The sequence below is a fragment of the Clupea harengus genome, chromosome 12 (assembly GCF_900700415.2).
Source record: "Clupea harengus chromosome 12, Ch_v2.0.2, whole genome shotgun sequence".
Taxonomy (NCBI): Eukaryota; Metazoa; Chordata; class Actinopteri; order Clupeiformes; family Clupeidae; genus Clupea; species Clupea harengus.
Window position 1 is genome coordinate 26,653,752 of NC_045163.1, and position 17,027 is coordinate 26,670,778.

The 17,027-nt window shown below is 42.1% G+C and overlaps 2 protein-coding genes across 3 annotated transcripts in view; both read left to right on the forward strand.

Moving 5' to 3' along the window:
- Positions 1–1,613, forward strand: part of LOC116222922 (interleukin-31 receptor subunit alpha-like) — a 25,677-nt gene extending 24,064 nt beyond the window's left edge. Inside the window, exons 14-16 of the mRNA XM_031578177.2 lie at positions 350–431; positions 564–645; positions 934–1,613. Coding sequence (XP_031434037.2) covers positions 350–431; positions 564–645; positions 934–1,425 — 656 coding nt within the window. The 3' untranslated portion in view covers positions 1,426–1,613. The remainder of the gene's footprint in view (positions 1–349; positions 432–563; positions 646–933) is intronic.
- Positions 1,614–4,500: 2,887 nt separating this feature from the next.
- LOC116222921 (interleukin-31 receptor subunit alpha-like) lies at positions 4,501–15,567 on the forward strand. 2 transcript variants are annotated; one of them, XM_042709398.1, is made up of 15 exons: positions 4,501–4,689; positions 4,849–4,922; positions 6,391–6,532; positions 6,634–6,812; positions 7,849–7,982; positions 8,386–8,548; positions 9,303–9,385; positions 9,825–10,020; positions 10,352–10,522; positions 10,931–11,026; positions 11,436–11,582; positions 11,806–11,964; positions 13,558–13,639; positions 14,199–14,280; positions 15,068–15,567. In XM_042709398.1, the coding sequence occupies exons 2-15, from the start codon at positions 4,874–4,876 to the stop codon at positions 15,530–15,532; spliced, it is 2,148 nt and encodes a 715-aa protein (XP_042565332.1). In that variant the 5' UTR covers positions 4,501–4,689; positions 4,849–4,873; the 3' UTR covers positions 15,533–15,567. The 2 variants fall into 2 exon arrangements, with proteins under 2 accessions (XP_042565332.1, XP_031434029.2); XM_031578169.2 differs by having other exon boundaries at positions 9,306–9,385.
- Positions 15,568–17,027: the final 1,460 nt, after the last annotated feature.

Below are 17,027 nucleotides of genomic sequence, written 5' to 3' on the forward strand. Positions count from 1 at the left end.
TCTGCGTTGCCCTTAGGTGGTCAGGGAGGCTGTTCCATAAGCGTGGCGCTGCCGAGCAAAAGGCCCGGTCGCCCATGGTGCGGCGCTTTGTTTTGGGGACGCGGAGGAGCGAGCTGTTTGAAGACCTGAGGGTGCAGGTGGAGGTTTGGGGAGTAATTAATTCTTGACAATAGCCCAGCACTATGTCAGGAAGGCTATGACTAACTACATATTTCCTGTAGCTGCAGATGAGTCAGGGCATTTAGTAATCCCTCCACTTTGAATACTCTGAATACACTTTCTCTGGATTGCCTTCATCTGGTCTGTTAGTCATATATTATCTCATTACTGTTCTCTGTTTTAATCCTAGGAAAAGCCTTTATCCAGAACCTTGTTTCCGTTGTGGGTGGTTTAATATTACTGCTGTTGACAGCTGTGTGCTTCTTCATGCTGTAAGTCAGAACTCCTTTTCAGAATTGAATTGAATATGAATAAGCTTGCAATGTCATTTCAGAAAGAAAATAATGCCATCATTACATTTCCTATTCTCCGTTTTAATGTTGTTTCCTTGTGCTGTGGCTCAGGTGGAGGAGAGCCATGAACCTGATGGTGCCGAATCCTCAGTTGAGCTCCATGGCTGTGTGGTCTCCGGAGAAATCTCTAAAGGTATCAAGTCTTGTTCTGTTGACTGGACCTTCCTTCCTACTCTTTACCTTATGAGTCATATAAATAATGTGTGCAATGAAATAAAGCTGAGAAAGCCCAGTGAGGTATATGCGTTAAGCTTTTGGAATGGACATGAATGGCACCCTCTCTGAAGCTGATAGTGCCCCTTTGCGTATAATGCCAGTGAACATCCTTCTCTATACCCCATAAGTCCAACCTTCAGTAAGAAAAAACGCTGTGGAAAAACATGCTGTTCTGTTATTGTTTATTCTTCCGCTGTTTTTGTAGCCCTCATTCTCCAAAAACCTGGACGTGGACAACAGCCACTGCGAGACGATCCTACTGTGCCGAGTGGACGGCGAGACGGACGCCGAGCGATGCTCAACACCGAGCCCTACAGGGGATTGGACCGGTGACTACAGCGCCGGTAGCGGGACAGCGGAGTACACAGGACTCGCCCTTTCTTGCGTCATCTCTGAAACCCAAAACAAGAGTCTGGAGGCCGACCGGGCAGACCGTCGCCAGCCAAGCAGAGCCTCCCCGACTCCCTGCAGCCCGTACCTGGACCAGGGGCAGCACTGCAAACACCGTTCTGACCCGTACCTGGACCAGGGGCCTGTGTGCAGCTGCGGAGACCTGCTGGACGAACCACAGGGACCAGGCATCTCAGAGGAGAGAGACTCTGTGATGGAGTCGAGTCAGCAGAAGGCATCGCCCCCCTGCCCTACCGCTATGTCATACGTGAGGGTGGACAAACTTGATGGACAGATAGAGGACTAAGTGTCCGCTGCGTACAAAAGCATTTTAAAAACAGTAACCCTGAATCGACTTTGTTAAAAAGGCAGCTTCACCAGCTGCATCCAGCTGTGCACCCCCACTGTGCCGGCCACTCACGGGACCTGGGGTCCATGAAAGGTCAGCCTATCAGTTGATCCCAGAGTTCCGTGGGGCTCGTGCACAGTGGAATTTCACTGACCATTTGGCCACTTCAACAGTTTCAAGACAGTTTCAAGGCCCCGTCATCTCTCCACTATATAAGGCCGACCCTCCTCTGGCCAAGTTGTGGGTCAAGTCAAGCGGAGTTGGAGAAGTCCTCTTCAAGGAGCACATCGGACAATTCAATTCATTCAAAGACATTCGCGATCATTTGCCGTGCGTCGTTCAAGAATGTAAGTGTTGTTATATGTATCATTTAGCTCTGTAGTCCGTTCAGTTCATTGTAAATAGTATCTGTTATTTACAGTCATCATTATCATCTGTAGCATCCACATTTCACCCCGAGGCCAGTTCAACCAGTTACTTTTGTTACGGAGATATGGAATGTTCGCCGTTACACGGCACGGTATTTTAAGGGACAGATCCGTATTTACAGTATAGCCGTAACATTCATATTGTATATATTATATTCATTCATCTTGTATATAATGGTTCATCTTTATTGTATTTAATTGTATATATTTGTCATTTGTGATGTTTAATAGAAACCACGGTTCAAACACGGATTCTATCAGTCAATCAACTCAATCACGGTTCAAACACGGATTCTATCAGTCAATCAACTCAATCACGGTTCAAACACGGATTCTATCAGTCAATCAACTCAATCACGGTTCAAACACGGATTATATCAGTCAGTTCACGGATTAAAATGTGGATATAAGTCCCTTTACACGGGATAATTATATTCACGGGCATCATTCATCAACCACTTCATGTCTTCACTTCGTGTGTGTGTGCAATAAATCAGACCTCATTGGAACATTGGCATCCGTTATTGTTCTGACCGGACAAACCTGTGGCGATTGTCACCTATTTCAAGTACACCAGCATATAGTCCTTTTGGGTTTCATTCCATCACTATCACCCTATTTTATAGACTTGCTTTACTCAAAAGCGTTTTAAAAACAGTAACCCTGAATCGACCTGCTTTCCTCAACAGGTTTGATTATTCAAGCATGTTGTACTCATGATTGGGAGATGAATTTGCACTGTTTGCAATTTTGCGTATCTTTTTGTATTTATGTTTTTATTACAGAAATAGTAAGATGTTTGAAATGCTTAACTTGCACTTCAGCAGTTACATTCCTGCACTTCTTTTTCCTTTTTTCTAGGTCGTTGGTTTTCTAATTCTCATGTAAAGTAGTATTTATTGTTACACCATGCTTTTTATTGCTCGTAGCTTGACTGTTCTCTCCCTTGTACGTCCCTTTGGACAAAAGCGTCTGCTAAATGACTAAATGTAAATGTAAATGTAAATGAGGGGAGATGGAGATACAGAACTAGAGCTGATGTACTGTAATTGTGGTCCGCACCTTGAGATACTCTTACTGAGCTAAGTGAGGTGAGAGGTATCAGCCGATATGTGCTCAATCATGAGATGATCTGAGAAAACGTCCTCTTGCCTTCTCACTCTCTGGAAACACAGCCATGTTAATATGTGTTAGTTGGTTCTAAGATGACAGCTCTTTGATTGGTTCAGTGGGGAACCCTGCTGGGTCAATACATTCTCACTGGAGGACTCCGCGCCTACATTCATCTGGCAATGAATTACAGACTGGTAAAACTAGATATTAACCTTCCACCAGTACATATTTTTCTGCAAGAACGCTATAGACACGCACAGGAAAAACAAAACGAATCCCAAATGCGCCATTTTGGATTCAGTTCGTAGTTTGTATTTGGGTTCAGTTCAATGTTTGCATTTCTTCTGTCTGTTTGGACTGAGTGCTTCAGTCTAAATAAGCTACACACTTAGTCTTTAGTTGCATTCATGGCATCATATGAAAAAAGAAAAGGGAGAGTTATGTTGGGGGGGGGGGGGGAAGGAAATGAATGTAAGATGTAAAAAAAAAAAATCTGGAGTAATTGTGGAGACAAGGGAGCTACAGTGACCTGTGCCTTTCACAACAATACACTGTTACAAACTCTTCGGAGAAGCAAAAAGACTTGTCTTCCAATAAAGTATTAAATACAGAAAGTATTTACATTAAGTCACAGTCCTCTCTTGTCCTTCTCGATAGGCAGAAAGTCTAAAGTCATCGCAGTCACCGATTCACCAGTGTGATGACAGACACCACACCTTTGATTCGTAGTCTAGCATTTTATCCAATGTGGTGGCACCACCTTATGGCAGGTCATGGTATAGCATAGAATAGTGTGTTCCACTATCACAGTGTTTTGTTGACATCATGACAATGTTGGTGGGAGGGGGACGCGAGTTAACTTCAGCTCGGGCTGGTCGAATGCTGAAATGAATTATGTAAGGGATAAGGCTGATTAATTCAATTATATTTTATCTATATAGCGACAAAACAAAAAGAATGTCTCACGGCGCTTCACAGACCCCAGTGCCTGGACCTCCTTAGAGCGTGGTGGGGAGCAATGTTTCCGCATTTGGATCATGATGATTAAGAGAGAGAACATTTTAGGAATTTACATTACAGAGTTGCCTCTAGGCCATCGGAGTTTTAAACCATGATTTGTCAACTGCAACAGTAGGTGTTCATTGTTTGTGTATGAATCTTTCAGTAGTGGTATTTTATTATAGAAGTGGAATAGTGTATTGATTGGGCTTTGTATTGGATACAGACAGCAACATGTCAGAGCCTATGGGTTTTAGACTGGGTCGGAGTTTTACACGAAGATAACTCTAAATTGAGTCAGTAAATGTGTTCTTTGTTTGTGTATATGTCTTTCGGGTGTGGTATTTTATTATAGAAGTGGATTAGTGTATGGATTGTGCTTTCTATTAGATATAAAATTGTTATGCCGTTTAGATATGGGATGGTTTTCCCGCATCCTATCAGATGTTGTTTACGCACCAGGGAACGTCATCGTCTGTTGAACAGTTTACAGCGTGGAACAGCAAAAGCGGAATTCAAGGCATTCAGTGGACAGTAAATAGAAGACATACAGTTCAACAGAGATTCGCTATGTTTGGCTGGAGAGATATTGAATATGTTCGCAATCTATTACAATTACCTGAGTCATTATATATACTTACAAAATAACTTCATTTTCGGTTTGAGTCCTCGAATCGGCAAGGTAAGCTATGGTTTTTAGCATTTATAGTAGCCTATATCGTATTGCCACAGTTGTATTATTAATAATAGGCCTACCATTTTTGACTTTATATGTAGTCTTGCTTTACATAGATACCCTAAACCTTAAGAAATGTATTAACACTGTTATTTGTTTATTTAGTGGCTGTTTGTCCAAAGATTAAACCATGACCCGATATGCACTGGTTTGCCTCCTACTTGCTACTTTTAATGAAGGTGAGAGGCTGTAAAATGAAAAGTGATGAAAAGACAGGGTTTTCGGTCTGTGTTGCCGACATTAGGTCATTCGTTTTTCATTTTCAATACGACAAAACTACAACAACAACAAAACCCGACCTATATTGTTTGTCATTGTCATTGCATTAAATGTATTGGGCTATACAAAATGCAGCGCCTATATCTTGATTATAGACTTATGCGGAATTTGTCCTCAGGTCAGTCACCACCATGTAAGTGAGGTGTAAGTTAGAGGCCATAGGCATACTGTTGTAACAAACTATCAAACTATTATTTGAGCTGCCACCTTTTCAACATATAGGGTCCGGCAGTAGCCTAGTCTTCGAGTTCCACGTAAAGTCAGTACATAGCAGAATGGAGTATAGATCAGGCTGCTTTTAAAACACGCGTAACAGTGGATTTAATTAATTAAAACAGCAGATTGGGAAGAACCAGGGGGCTACCTACAACCCAAAGACCGATTCATACTGGCGTGTGTTTTTTAAAATGTATTGTCGAGCCGCGCCCGAGACGTGTGTCTCATGGAGGCGGTGTGCATGCTCTAACCGGTTAACATGGGTAAACCGGTCATCATTTATAGCATATGGTGTTGCCGAAGGTGTATTCTTTATAATAGGCCTACCCTATTTGACTTTGATATGTAGGGTTGCTTTATATAGACTATCCTATTAACATTGTTAGGCCTGCTATGTGTTTGTTTAGTGGCTGTTTGTTCAAAGGTTAAACCAGCACGTGATTTGCATTTGTTTGCCTCTCATTTGCTACGAGTGAAGGTGAGAGGCTGTAACGATGATGATAAAAGTGATATAAAGATAGCGTTTTCGGTCCGTGTAGCCCACATGTGGTCATTTTTTTTTATAATTTTTTTTTTTTTTTTGCAAAACAAATACCTGTTTTTTCTTTTGTAAACCCGACCTGTTTTCTTTGTCATTGTGAGTTTAAATATATATAGAATATATATAGAGAAATTCCAAAATAGAATAGAAAAACCATAAGAAACGGAAAGAGCTTTACAATATTTGTATATTTTTCATTTATTAATCTATGTTTACCGACAACCTAATGCTGCCTTTTTCCTAGACTACTTAATCATATCAGTAATCATATCATTATCATATCATTAATCATAGACCTCTTATCATATCATTAATCATAGACCTCTTATCATATCAGTTATCATAGACCTCTGATCATATCATTAATCATAGACCTCTGATCATATCAGTAATCATAGACCTCTTATCATATCATTAATCATAGACCTCTGATCATATCAGTAATCATAGACCTCTTATCATATAATTAATCCTAGACATCATATCATTAATCATATCATTAATCATATCATTATCATATCATTAATCATATCATTATCATATCATTAATCATATCATTAATCATATCATTATCATATCATTAATCATAGACCTTTTTCATTCTCGAGCAGCCACCTGCGTGAGGTCCAGGATGAGCACGCCTCCTGAGACGTCTCAGCGTATGACGTGTGTAATACGAAACACTGACTTCACATGTACCTGGGAGCCCTTGGGAAACTCAAAGAACATGCAATATTTAGTCACACTGACCAGGTATTCTTATATCCATCGAATATCAAGCTGTACTGTCAATAGAGCTCTGTTTGATGTCACTTAGCCTAGTCCTGTAATCCAAATGTATTTATTTTCTCAAGCCATAACAGCGTTACTCACAAGATAGTCACGAATCAGTCAAAAACAACTAAGGACAACTTCTACCGCTTTGAGGTCCCGGGGATGGAGGATCTCGTCAACGTATCAGTGAGAGCACTATACCCATCTGCTAATGAAACATGGCAAATCCAAAACAATTATGACGGCCTGCATGCTATGGGTAAGTAAACCAATGGAATCTAAGTATACAGGCTACTCACCACCCTGTAGTCATCCTCTGTTATGCTTTTTAACTGTGATTTCTGCAAAGGCATGTAGGCTACCACATGCACCATCTGTGCCACATAGAACAAACAACACAGCTATGTGAATGGAAATATTCAATTCAATTCAATTCAATTTTATTTATATAGCGCCATAACAATACAATTATCTCTAGGCGCTTTACAGAGCCCAGAGCCTGAAACCCCCTTAGTGCAAGCACAATGGCAATATGGCAAATATGGCAAATATGGCAAATATGTCATTAAGGACTACACAACATATAGTAGAACAATATACACTGTACACATGTTGCACACATAATGTATACACACACCATACAAACCGTTGTACTCATTCAACATTTTCACAACATGACGTGATATGTTTGGGGGTATTACATGACGTGACATGTTTGAGGGTATTACATGACGTGATATGTTTGGGGGTATTACATGACGTGATATGTTTGAGGGTATTACATGACGTGATATGTATAGGGGGTATTATTGTAACAGGATTAGTTTGCTTGGTGAGTATAAGCAAACTGCTGTAAGAACATGAATCGAGATGAACTCTTAACATGCATTAAATAAATAAATATATGCTGTATATAAATAAATAATCCCCCCACAAGCATGTTCACTGGCAGGTCGAGCAGCTGATCTGTCAGGGATAGATGGAGGATGTGTGTGTATAGCTGTGTAGGTGGATGTGTGTAGAATGTCACTATTTGTGCAGTTGGTTGTTAAGGTCAGTTTAGAGGGCAGTTTGGTTTGAAGTGGCAAGTGCAGTTTACTGTCCAAAAGGTGGATGGGAAGTGCCTCCTCCTTGCCTTCTCAAGATAGACAGATAGAAGTTCACTTTGATTTTAGTGTTCATTAGACACCACTTACAGACAGACCGCTGTTGATTGCAGATGTATTCTCTGATGTGAGACGATGTGCAGACCACAATGACTCATTCTGATGAGAGATTTACACTTAACTCCTCAGTGCAATATAACTCGCCACATCACGTGCGGGCCGAAACTTACCCGTGGGGTCTCCGAGTTCACTGGAGATATAAGATATATCAAACCTGCGCAAAATGTGAAGTGCAGTACCATCAAGGCACCCTCTGCAGAAAGGTAACATGAGATGATGTGACTTTTTAAAGAGCAATAATGAATTAATTACGTGTAATAATTAGGCCTAACTATTACCAATGAATTGTTGATTATGTAGATTACAGTACATATAATGGTTGAGGAAAGGGGTGTAGTGAAAGTGGATCCATATCGGACCAATTTAGACAACGGTTTAGTTTCGAGTGAAGCGATCTAAGTAAAGGGATCCGATCTGTGATTCTTCTGATGTCCCTTCTGTTACCTTGGGAAGAACTTACTTGTGGCAGGTGCAAACAGTTACTGTATAATAGAGAGTATAGATGTCCTGTCTTGAAACCGGTTTTTATCCACCTTGTCATAGGAAACATTTGAGAAGTGACACGTGAATAGAGTGGCATGTTTACTGGGTTATTTTGCAACGCAGAAAGAGTGGACTTCCACAGCATATCAGGAAAGCGGCAGTATGGACATTACTGATGTGAAGCCGTGCTCTAGCTACAGCATATCAGTGCGCTGTGCTAATGGAGCGCCAATATCCCCATGGAGCGAATGGAGTTCGAGTGTTACAGCCTTCTTTCCACTCAGTGGTGAGAGAAAGCTTTTATACGAATGCTTTTATATTTGACATGAATCCCTTAGGCTGAAAGTAACATATGTAATTCCTCTAGCTCAGCTGGTAGTGGAAGTTATGTTTCATACTCTCTGAATGTTTGAAGATTTTCTCTTAGGTATTTGTAACCTCAGATTATTCCCTTTAGACTTGGCAGCACTGTAGCCTCTGAGCTATTCTCCAGAACTAGTAACAGGTTGTGTCCTTGGAATACGCCCAAATCTAGAAAACAGCAGGGGCATGTCCTGAACGACACGATACCTAGAAGAAACCAGTTAATAAAAAGTAGGAGGGGTATTCGTCATAACAGATTGCAGGCATCCAAAACAAATGGCCCCTAGGTCAGCCTACTTAACGGGTAATAATATAGCATTAAAACAACAGGGGACTAAAGCTGAGTTGCTAAATTGAGTGGAGTCAGATAAGTTAGGTCTACCAAGATAAAGGTTGTTTAATAAAATAAATAAACATGCAGAAACCTTCATCCTCTCAAAGTTCTCGGCCGTTGGTCTGGAAAGTTGGTCCTTACAGGAGCACAAATAAATTGTTGTCAAGCTAGTTTGCTAGTTGGGATACATGGAAATGCATTCTGAAGTGGGCAACCACATGAAGCATTACATATGTACTGTATACTTGGTTGCGTTGGAATGCTGTATGCATTGCATTTGATGTTAACATAGTTGATGTGTCTTGTTCTGAGAGTCCTGACTTTCGCATTCTTTTGTACACAGTAGGCTCCATTGCCCTGCGTCTCTGGAGGAGGGTGTTGCGGCCGGATGAGAAGGGCAGGAGGGAGGTCCACCTCATGTGGAAGGTAAGGAGAGGTGAGAGGGGTAAGAGACTCACCAAAGGCCTTCAGAGGCGCGGTGCTCACCAATGTGAGTGCGGTTACAGCAATATCGAGCTGCAAGGGCACGTTTATGTAATATAGCACAATTTCATACGCATTGGGAATTCAATAGTGCTTTACCAATGAGCAGATAAAAGAACATAGGAAACTAAGACATCACTAATGTAGGCATTAGCAACAGATTATTCTCCAGTTATTTGGTCCTGCCCCATTAACTAAACAAGCAGCAGTGCTTTGAAGTCAATTCTGTGACTTACTGGAAGCCAGTGGAAGGACTGAAGTATTGGAGGAATATGGCTACTTCTTCTGGTTTTCGTAAGAACTCTAGCAGCTGCATTTTTGTACAAGCTGGAGCCAGGGGGCGTCCACCAGCTCTGACGTTAGTCTCTCTTTCCCTGCCTAGGGCCCTGCTGTGAGCTGCCGTGCCGTTGATGAGTACAGTCTTTTCGTTGACTCTAAATTTAGACAGCGTTTAGAGCCTTCCCAGAATCAGACCTCTGTTTTGCTCACCGCTGCGGCCCATGAAGTGACAATTGTAGCTTATAAAAATGAAAACATGCTGCTGAATGAGTCAGCGCTGATTCATCACGTGGCTGACGGTAAGTCTGTAGGGTTTTCAGTTCTTAGTTTTCAGTTTCAGTTTCAGATTTGATTTTGAAAATGATCGTTGTAAATCTACTGTGGGTAGCCATTCGTGTATAGATATATCATGTCGGATGTGCGTTAATAATAATTGTAAATCAAACGTAGGTAGCCATTTGTGTATACACGTAGATATCATATAGGATGTGCAGTGAAAGCTTTCGTCTTGTGTTTAGATATCATATAGGATGTGCAGTGAAAGCTTTCGTCTCGTGTGTTAGATATCATATAGGATGTGCAGTGATGGCTTCCTGCTTCATTTTGTCCCATTCTGATTGGTTGGAGCAGGGACAGGTTGTCCTCCGGTCGAGTCGGCCCAGGCGACCGGCGTTGATGGGCGAGTCTTGGTGTGGTGGTCTGCCCCTCTCTGTCCCGTCGCCAGCTACATGGTCGTGTGGCACACGGAGGAAAACGTTTACGCGTGGATGCAGACTCAGGAGACAAACATCTCTTTTCTTGGTGAGCCAGGTTCCAGTCTCACTGGAAATTCCCAGTTTCCTGATGGAGTCTGTGGGCTCTGGTCCAAGACAGACAGCCAAGATGCCAAGAAGCACCAGACTGAACACATGGAGATCATTGCTGTTGGTTACATGTGACTATAATCAGATGTATAATAGTGGATTGATTCAGGGAAGTTCATATGTTTGTTTGTTTATTGTTAAAACCACAAGGCAAATGCAGCAAGACAAAGTTCCTGACGTTTTTCTGTAGAATGTGAAGACATCATTACAGTTACGTTTGTTTCTTTCTGTGGTGAAGGTCGAGTTGTGAAGGCTGTGTAGGGTTGTGGTAAGCCATTTCAATGCTGATTGCGCTCATCTGTCGAGTTGTGGTAAGCCATATTAACGCTGATGCTTATTTTGGCAGGTAGGCCACGTGCACTTTACACTGTCACTGTTACTCCACTTAACGGCACCGTCCCAGGAAACGACAGAATCCTCCATGTTTATGCAGAGGAGGGGGGTAAGTGTTTCCAGGAGCGGACTGAGATGTCAAGGGATTAGGGTGTAACATGTACCAATATGGTGTAACATTTCCTGTTACTTAAATCCGGAATAGAACCGCTTCTCTTCTTCTCTCTGTGGCTCTGCCTGTGCCCATGCTTGCATGTATGTGACTCATGAAATCACATGATTACACAACGTCTTACAGAATCAGATGACACAGATGTCTACAGATGTCAATTCCAGGAAAGCCATTCTAACCATTTTTAGCACTATAAACCTTACGACGCTAAACAATAACCAACATCTAGCTCTGCTGTCTTGTGTTTACTTTTGCGTAAAACACTTGTTTGGCTGCTACAGTATATACACAACGTCTGAACATCTGATTGTAATCCACTGTAATCCTCTGGATGATTTTACCATAGAGCCTGCAAAGGTCACTCAAGTAGAGGTGACTAATGTAGATGATACATCGGCGAGGGTAGAGTGGGATGCTGTGCGTCTAGACCAGTGCTGTGGCTTCGTACTCAACTACACCGTGTTCTATGTGGCCGGACAGCAGCCAGAGTTTAGTAAGTCCGATGGAAGGTGTTTCACACATTACTCACACAGTCCATATGTGAAAGCTATCCCAAATAGTGTGTTTTAGTTTGGGGTAAGAGAACACAAAAGCAACGTCCAATGATTTAAAAAAATATATATTTGTACATAAAAAAATGCTTTTATGTCAATATAGCAGCTTTGGGGGGAAAAACTATTTACAATAAATGTTCTGATCTTATGGTCTTCCTCCAGATGTAACCGTGCCGATCAGAAAAGGCCAGCCTGGTGAGAGATACGCTGTCCAACTGGTCGGCCTCCAGCCCAGCACGTCATACAGTGTGCACGTGATGACATCCTCCATCTCTGGATCCAGTACAAGCATTGCCAATTCCTTCAAAACAAATCAATTTGGTAAAACTCTTTCACAGTATTTGAATCTCTTTTTTTTAATCTTTTAACCAAGGTGTTTTTACTCATGTGGTCTTTCACACTAGTGCCAGGTATTTAATCTAGCTGGACAGTGGAAAGGGAGCTTAAGTGTAGCCGTAGCATTTCACGCTAAATACAAATGCCGCCTTGTGTGCCAAAAAGTATAATGTTCTGCAATAAAATGTGGGTGACTTGGCCCATACCAACGTTTACAAAAGATCTCAACCTGGCAAATAGGTAATGAAGTGAAGTAGTAAATTCACCAAGAAAACAAACCATGTATCATTTTATCTACATGTATCATTTGTGTCGTGAAATCATGGGGGTACATGGACCTTGGGGATACTAATGCATTCTAAAGTGGGCATTCACAGGAAGTATTACATCGTTTGTTGTGCATTGGAATGCCTTTGATGTTAATATAGTTGATGTGTCTTATTTTATGAATCCTTACAAGTATGAATCTTTACACATCGCAGCAAGGCTAACGTTTCGAATGTCTTCTCTGCTAGTGCAGCCTTGAGAAAATAATGATTGATAATAATCAGTAGTCCAATGAATCTCATGTTCATTGGTATTTTGCATCTATATACTGTATGTCTTAATTAGACTTAGGTTGGACTGTAAAGGCCTTTGGTTAAGTGTCCTCCTGCCGTCTGGAATACTGTGGCCTAGGGATAGCAGGAGGTGTGATTGAATGGGTGTCTTTTTCACAACCTCTTATCTAAGGTCATGTCAGAGTGTCATTCATGTATTCTTTAAACCCCCACCCCTGTGAGAAACATCTGCATCATAACCAGCATCTTAACATTTTCTCACGGCTGGACCCGGGTGGCTGGATCAACAACAACCTTCCCATGCGAACCAACATGATGGCAGTTCCTCGTTCAGAGTAGCTGCCTGCCATGACATATTCATGTAGGGTTAGAGCTCTTGGTGGACACCCCCTTCTTCTGTTTAGGACACTTAGGGCTGAAACACACCAAACGCGTTTTTAAAACGGCAGACGCTTTAAAAACGCCTTGGCAAAGTGCGGCGGGCAAAACATTCGGCCTGGGCCGAGTGTGACATTGATGAGCGGTGCGCCTCCGCACCTTGCGCTGGAAAGTTGAGAATAGTTCAACTTTTAAGCGCACCTAAAAAAACGCTAGAAAGACGCAGCGCGTGGCGGAGAAAAGGCGCACACGCAAGGCGCGCCGTACCATAGGAAACAATGCATTTGCCAGCGTCCCGTTTTTAAAAACGTGTTTGGTGTGTTTTGGCCCTTAGACTGTTTCATTGTCTAATCCGAGATGTGGGTGTGTCCTCACGTGAAACCACACTCTCTCCCTTTGGTGCGAACCATCGTAAAGAATAAACCTGAATACCATCTTCTTGAGTCTCCATGGACTATCTGTGGTATTAGAAAATGACCATCACTCTATGGCCATTCAGAAAGTAATAAAAAAGAAAAATATATGATGTATAACATAATAATAATAATAATAATAATACATTACATTTATATGGTGCTTTTCACAGTTCTAGAAGACGCTTAAACATATACATTTATGTCTTTTCATCTGTCCTGCACAGGGCGTGGCTTTATCATGGTGCTGGTACTGACTGCAATTGGAGCTTTGTTGCTGCTGACCATCGTATTGTCTGTCTTCATGCTGTAAGACGTGACGTTTTCTCATGTGCGCTCTTAGACACTTAGAACTGTGTGTGAACCTGGCATACAGCTAAACATTTCTTCTTTGTGTGTGTAGGGGGGGGGTATATACACATGAGCACACATGGATTTCTGTTACTGTGTTTGTGATTTCGGTTCTTTGTAGTAGTACTAGTAAACATACTGTGTGGTTGATGTACCATGTGTGCCCATGTGTGCCCATGTGTGATGAACCATGTATGCCCATGTGTGCCCATGTGTGATGAACCATGTGTGCCCATGTGTGATGTACCATGTATGCCCATGTGTGCCCATGTGTGCCCATGTGTGATGTACCATGCATGCCCATGTCTGATGAACCATGTGTGATGAACCATGTGTGCCCATGTGTGATGTACCATGTGTGCCCATGTGTGATGAACCATGTGTGCCCATGTGTGCCCATGTGTGATGTACCATGTGTGCCCATGTGTGCCCATGTGTGCCCATGTGTGCCCATGTGTGCCCATGTCTGATGAACCATGTGTGCCCATGTCCTCTCCACATGTCCTGTCCTGGGCAGACTGAGGAAGATCAGCGTTCAGAAGATGCCAAACCCCGGACTGAGCTCCGTGGGGAAGTGGGCCCAAGAGAAGTCCAAAACGGTGCAGAACTCACTCACTGTTTTCCCCGTATTAACACACTTCCTTGCAGAACTCACTCACTGTTTTTCCCTTATTAACACACTTCCTTGCAGAACACTCACTGTTTTCCCCGTATTAACACACTTCCTTGCAGAACTCACTCACTGTTTTTCCCTTATTAACACACTTCCTTGCAGAACACTCATTGTTTTCCCCGTATTAACACACTTCCTTGCAGAACTCACTCACTGTTTTTCCCTTATTAACACACTTCCTTGCAGAACACTCACTGTTTTCCCCGTATTAACACACTTCCTTGCAGAACTCACTCACTGTTTTCCCCGTATTAACACACTTCCTTGCAGAACACTCACTGTTTTCCCCGTATTAACACACTTCCTTGCAGAACTCACTCACTGTTTTCCCCTTATTAACACACTTCCTTGCAGAACTCACTCACTGTTTTTCCCTTATTAACACACTTCCTTGCAGAACTCACTCATTGTTTTCCCCTTATTAACACACTTCCTTGCAGAACTCACTCATTGTTTTCCCCTTATTAACACACTTCCTTTCAGCTTGTCTGTGCCAACCTTGTGTTGCACGCGGACACAAGCTTGATGGCAATGTCCTGCTGCACCGTGGTGTTGTATAGAAGTATAGTCAGTCAAACAGTGGTAATCTCTCTGCAAAATAATTCACCCGAAATTCCTGGAAAGTAACTAAACAGCTCAAAGTAGCTCTAACACCCCACCACAATCAAAATCCAAGTTGTTAATCTGTAGTGTTATCTGCCTTTCTGTTTTAGTCTTTTATTCTCTGGGGAATCAGTGATCCTGGAGATCAGACCATGGTGTCCATCGTGGAGATCTCACCTGGCCCTTTTGACTCCGGAGAAACACACCTGTCCGACCTCCCGGCGTGCACTGACTGGACAGGTGACTACGAGAGGGCCACACCCACTTTCAGCAGCAGGGCAACCAACTCATGGAATCCTACCGCCACTCCCACCAATGGAGACCAGACCCATGATGAACTCAGGGACGAGTCTGTGTCAGTGTTAGGAAGCCTTTCCAGTGAGCCCTGTCTGGAACAGGATCCAGCTTATATCTCTGTGGAGACGGGCCAGATGTTGGCCTGTACTGCAGGGAGCCACGGTTCCTCATTTAAGAACAAAACTGCGGAACTGGAACCTGGGGAGCAAAGCGCTTTGATCTCTGTTCTGAGCTACATCTCAGTGGACCAGTGCAGACCCAGTAGGATGGACTTGTGAAAAACAAATACTATTAAATAAATATTATATATATATAAAAAATACTTCAAATATTATATTTAATATATATTATCATGAGAAAATATATTTAAAAAAATGTGTATACAGTGGTTAGCAAAAGTTTTCAAGCCCCCTGAAAATCACCACCATTTTCACAAATACGAAAGATACTTTCCCAATCAGTATTTTTAACGTCTAGTGATTTGTCTGGGAAGGTTAAAAATAAATGAATTAAAAACGTACACTACTTGCATGATTATTGAAACTCCAGCGCGTTTAAGTTTCAGATTAAGGCAGATGATAAATACTTCACTAATGATGGAGGTACCACCTATTTGGCCAGTATTGATCATATTTAGGAGCCATCTATGAGTGATTAAAGCAGAGATCTCCAGTACTGATCATACTTAGGAGCCATCTATGAGTGATTAAAGCAGAGATCTCCAGTACTGATCATACTTAGGAGCCATTTATGAGTGATTAAAGCAGAGATCTCTAGTACTGATCACAGTAAGAGAGGGAATGAATACCTAAAGAGATGAGGGGATTCAAATGCAATTCAAAAGTGAGGAAAAGACTCCAAGAAAGCATCCAAGTGTTTTGATATTTAAATGAGCTCCCTTAGATCCATATGGATACTGTAGAAGTTCTTCACACCACCCAGACTGTTCGAGGATATTAACTGGTGGCAGAGGTCTCCTCTGTCCACAAATCACCCCCAAACTGTGGCTGAAATGTGGATGCTGGTGTAGGAGTCCACAACCTTTAGAGCTATTCATAAAACTGGACTCTATTGGAGGGTGGCAAAAAAAAACAAAACATTATTTCAGAAGATCGACAATTCATAGTTTACAGTCACGTGACTACAATAGGTAGCTGGCGGGCAAAGAACAGCGAAACAGCGAAAATGGCGTTAAACAGTGGACAACTTCGAGCAGTGCCGCCTGTCGCTACACAATGGTAGTCCTTTGGGGGATAGTAGTCCCTCACATTGCGCATGCTCAGACACAAACGGTTTATGGCATAAGGCTCAACATAATCGCGCATGCTCAGACAACAAAACGGTTTACAGCATAAGGCTCAACATCAACATATCTGGCTTGTCTTAACGCATAATGTAGGTTTATTTAACGTAATATTTAATAATGTTGTAAACGGTTTAAACGTCAACATATGGGGCTTGTCTTAACGCATAATGTGGGCATATTTAATGTTATATTTAATTATGTTGTAAACGGCTAACAGCATAAGGCTCTACATCAACATATGAAACGAAACTGGGGAGAGACTTTTTGATCCTCCACCTCATCTGTTTTGTCCACTGTGACAACATCTTCTTTGTTTTTAAATAAATGGTCATTGGTCATGTTTTCAAAAAACTGGCTTTCGTCGCTTTTCTCTATGATTGAAAACGGATCTGTCGTTGTGACGCATGCGCGGCTTCGCTGTCGACAGCAGTCGACAGTGTCGCAAAATGACGCATGCGCAATGTGAG